Source organism: Drosophila miranda, assembly GCF_003369915.1.
Source record: "Drosophila miranda strain MSH22 chromosome Y unlocalized genomic scaffold, D.miranda_PacBio2.1 Contig_Y7_pilon, whole genome shotgun sequence".
Taxonomy (NCBI): Eukaryota; Metazoa; Arthropoda; class Insecta; order Diptera; family Drosophilidae; genus Drosophila; species Drosophila miranda.
The window spans coordinates 509,497-513,735 of NW_022881652.1; the positions used below are offsets into that span (position 1 = coordinate 509,497).

Below are 4,239 nucleotides of genomic sequence, written 5' to 3' on the forward strand. Positions count from 1 at the left end.
CATCGGGGATTGCGAAGCCACCATCGGCGCTACGTTTTGCAGAGAACGCGAGGGGATCACCTGCGCTCAGCAGATGGTGACCGGGTCTGTCGCGCACTGCGCGACTTCGCCCGGTCACTTGGATCCGATCGTCGTGGTGGTCCACGGCACCATCATCGTTAACGACGCAAGGTTCACCGTTGTAGATGAGGCGGGGACCACCCAAGCAATATCGGGATCGTACCTAGTTACGTATTCCCGCCGGGTCTCGTTTAACGGGACCTGGTACGTGAATCACCTCGGCGACTCCAAAAGAAAGGCGGTGGTACCGGCGATGACTCGAATAAACGTAACGGCACACAAGGAAAAGCTAAGCTTGCCGTTCCTACGGGAGTTAAGCCTACAAAATTCAAACTACATCGACGACCTGAACGAGACGGTGACGATAAGGCGCGCCGCCTCCTATTTGTTCACCCTCGTCGTCGTCATCCCTCTCTGCGCCATCATCTGGGTGCTTTACCGCCGCCTCAAATCCCAAGGCCTTCGGAAAGAGCATACAGCACGAGACGTGGAGGCCGCCCCCCGTAACCCCCCGGCCAATGACGAACCGGCCAGAACAACAGAGACGGCGCACGGTACTGTCGCCCCCGGCAGAGCCTTCCCGCGGCGATACATGCCCAGAGGCCGGCCGAGCCCAGCGATAAGAGCTGGCCCTACACCTGGCCCATCGGCGCCCGAAATCCGATCGGAGCCCGCGTGCGACGCATAGCTGCGCTGCCCGTAAAACGAAAGTTACGAAGGGAAAAGACGACAAAAATGAAATATCCAAAAAAAAAAATAAAATAAAATAAAGAAAGAACGAAAAAAAAATATATAAATGTCAATTCGGCAGATTCAGGCATTACATTACACTCATGACACACATTCATAAACCCATGCCCCAAACGTCCATAATCGTCCCACGGATCCATTTACCATAGCTTAGATTACAGAATTGCAAGCCCGCTGACGCCGGCTCCCGTGAGTCGCGCTGTCAGCGGAGGGAAATGCATGACGTTAGAAATACAAGAAATAAGTCAGATTCCGAACGCCGAGCGAGCAAGGCGATTTTGATAAAACCCTACTATACCAGAACCAAAACAATGTAAGTTTTCGTCACGCCCCCTGGGAGGCCCTAGAATTAAGAAGATTAATATAGATTAAATAGAAAATAGACACTCTCCCCCTCCCCGAACTCTACGCACCGAAGAACCAGCCATGAACGCCACCGAGAACACCCCAGCTAAGGCGCACCAGAGAGCCGCTGCATCAGCAGAGTCACCTCACGGATTTCTCCGACGCCGAGGAACGGGAGTCCGCTGCCAAGGCGGACGAGGAAGCCGCCCGAAGCCAGCAGTAGCCGAAGAACCCCACACCTCCGATGGGGACATGTACGCAGATATGGAGCTAGACGCCGACGAGGCAGGGGCAGCCGACCACGAGGGTCCCCGAGACAGCCCCCCGCTGTTCTCCCGCCGACCATCCGGGTTCCGTCGAGAGAACCTGTGGTCGCCGCCGCCGTATAAACGACGAGCCGCGCCCTGCTCCCCGGAGCCAGGGTCACCGTCATTCGAAGAGGAGTTCGAAGATGCCGGTTCTAGCCAGCACAGCTTCCCGGAACCAGAGACGCCATCATACGCGCCGATGTTCGAACAGGAGTTTGAAGATGCCGGTTATCACCAGCGCCGCGATCCCCGAACCGGCCGTGGCATTTACCGCCCCGAGAGGGGGCTGGAGCGTTACACACCGAAACCATACAACGCGTACTACGACGACGGGGAGAGCGAAGAGGAGGAACCCTACGGTCGGCAATTCATAGCCGAAACAGAGACCTTTCACCACACGGTCACGCCATGGGGGTTACGCGTCACGCGTAACCACCAGATGTCCGTAGACGTCTTTGTCCCTCCCGGCCGGAATGTCAACGCGTTCTTGAGGACATTCCGAGAAGCCGCGAAACCAATCGACTACCGCTCCGAACCGGCCGTCCCAGCCAGGGCAAGCCCCCCGCACGCCGAAGCGCGACCGCCAACGCCCGCATCGGATCCTCCCCGATGCCCCAATCCTCCCGAAGAGTCGGCGGCGGCCACGCCCCCGCACGCCGAAGCGCGACCGCCAACGCCCGCATCGGATCCTCCCCGATGCCCCAATCCCCCAGAAGAGTCAGCGGCGACCACACCAACGCACGCCGAAGCGCCCCACGCGGAGGCAGCGCAAGGCCCTCCCACTGAATGGCCCACCGGGGCTACAGAAGAGGGAAACGCCGCTCCGGTTCGACAAGCGGAGCTGACCGAACCGGAGGAGCAGTGGGAAACGGGGCCGGACAGCGGGTACCCCACCATGACCCTACGGAGGGTAAAACAACCCGTTGCGGAGGAGACGGCGCCGACCCCCCAAACTGGGGAGTGGGAAGGACAAGACGAGTTGCTGGTGGACTGCGACTTGGATGAAATACTACGATTTCTTCAAGACGAATCTACGCGGGAGGGGCAAAGTCCAGCGGACTTCTCCCTGATCGAAGAGCTGAACCAGCCCACCCAGTGGGGGGTAATCGCGCTGGCAGATTGGCAGGTGAACATCCCAGGCCGGGCCCTACCGGCGGGCCTCATCGAGGAGATACACCAGCGGCTGCTGGAAGCGGAGAGGCTCCGTTTCCGAAGCTGGTCCTGGGATCAGTGCTACCGGGTCCACAAGCGATCCCGGGCCGCGCCTGTCTGCGTCGACCTCCTCCCGGAAGAAAGGGGGGGGGGGGTGGGGGGGTGTAACGAACCTTAAGAAGGTTCGTCACAGCGCGCTACATCGCGGGATCGTCACCGCCTCATTTTTCCCCTTTTTATATCTCCAGTTTCCCTTAAATATATCGTTACTTAGCCTTAAGAACAGAGAATGCATACGATAAATGTACCACCAATAAAGAAACTCATTCCCCATATCGTTTCGCCTACCGTTTCACGACAGCCAATCCCACATACTCGTACCAACACATTACCCCCACCTCTAACGAAAAGCTCCCGAAGCACTGACAATTAGCCGGTAAGAACGCCCCCCACACCAACACATTGCCACGCGTTTAGCCATAAGCTCCCGAGACACGAACCGTTAGCCGGCGACAACTCCCCACCGGGCCAACACATTACCCCCACCTCTAAACTTAAGCTCCCGAAGCACAGACTAGCCGATAAGAACCCCCGCCCCTTCCCTTCGCGGCTTCGGGACGCTCCGCGAAGCGGCAGCCAATCTAAGCCGACGAAGACGAAGACACGTAGATACTGATAAGTTAGAGATCGGCGGCAGCGAAGTTTTCCCGAGCGCGCAAGCGCCGAGCAGACTTCACTTACGCGGAGACCCGGGCCGAGTATAGACGTTGTCCCGCGTGACAACTAAGATACAAGTTAAGAATCCTTCCGGGAACGTGACGAAACAACAAAAAAATATTCAATGTAACAAATTACCTGTATAACCAGCAAGCAAATAAATCATTATTGTAACGAGAACCAACCCCGTGTAAGTCATTTTTGGGGATCCAAACCCCTCCCCGGTCACCAACAACTACTCGCCAGCGAGCCACACTCACCTCCACTAACCCCCGATCAATCCTCGAAACCCCCCCCTCACGCAGGTGTGACACGCCCTGCGCCCCTCTCTCGACCCCCACAGGTAAGACTCGCCCTGTGACCCCTCTTTCCCGACCCACGCAGGTGTGCCTCGCCCTGCGTCCGCCTCTCTCTCGACCCACGCGGGTGTGCCTCGCTCCGCGCCTTTCTTCTCGACCCTCACGTCCGCCCAGTAAGACGAGCCGACCCCCCCTTTCGGAGTTCCTGCGAACTAAAAATGTCTTGTAGGAAGACCCCTGGACAGGACTGAGCTTACCTCAGCCTGGAAGAGGAGACATTACAAGCGGCGCCCGAGCAGGGACCCGAAGGAAACTCTAACGAGGGGTTCGTGGATTAAAAACCCACGGCAGTCGGGAGTGCAAGAGACAGACCAAAAAAAAAAAAGGGTGAAAGATAACCCCCCCGCGTGTACGCCTACGTGAATACGCGGCCGATCGCTCGACCGCAGAAAAAAACCCACCCCACTACCGCGGCACGTAACTGTGCTCAAATCCCCACAATTCTAACGGTGAGGATCGCGAACGAGTCTACGTACGTGTACTAAGTGACAGTGAAAAGAAAAAGGAACACAGTACCTCAAGATCCCGGACGCTCAACCAGTCCGTAG

The 4,239-nt window shown here is 57.5% G+C and overlaps 1 protein-coding gene across 1 annotated transcript; it reads left to right on the forward strand.

Moving 5' to 3' along the window:
• Positions 1-1,001: 1,001 nt before the first annotated feature.
• LOC117195196 (pollen-specific leucine-rich repeat extensin-like protein 2) lies at positions 1,002-2,793 on the forward strand. Its single transcript, XM_033399838.1, has 2 exons — positions 1,002-1,123; positions 1,194-2,793. Exons 1-2 carry the CDS (start codon positions 1,026-1,028, stop codon positions 2,791-2,793), a joined length of 1,698 nt encoding a protein of 565 aa, XP_033255729.1. The 5' UTR covers positions 1,002-1,025.
• The last annotated feature ends 1,446 nt before the right edge of the window (positions 2,794-4,239 follow it).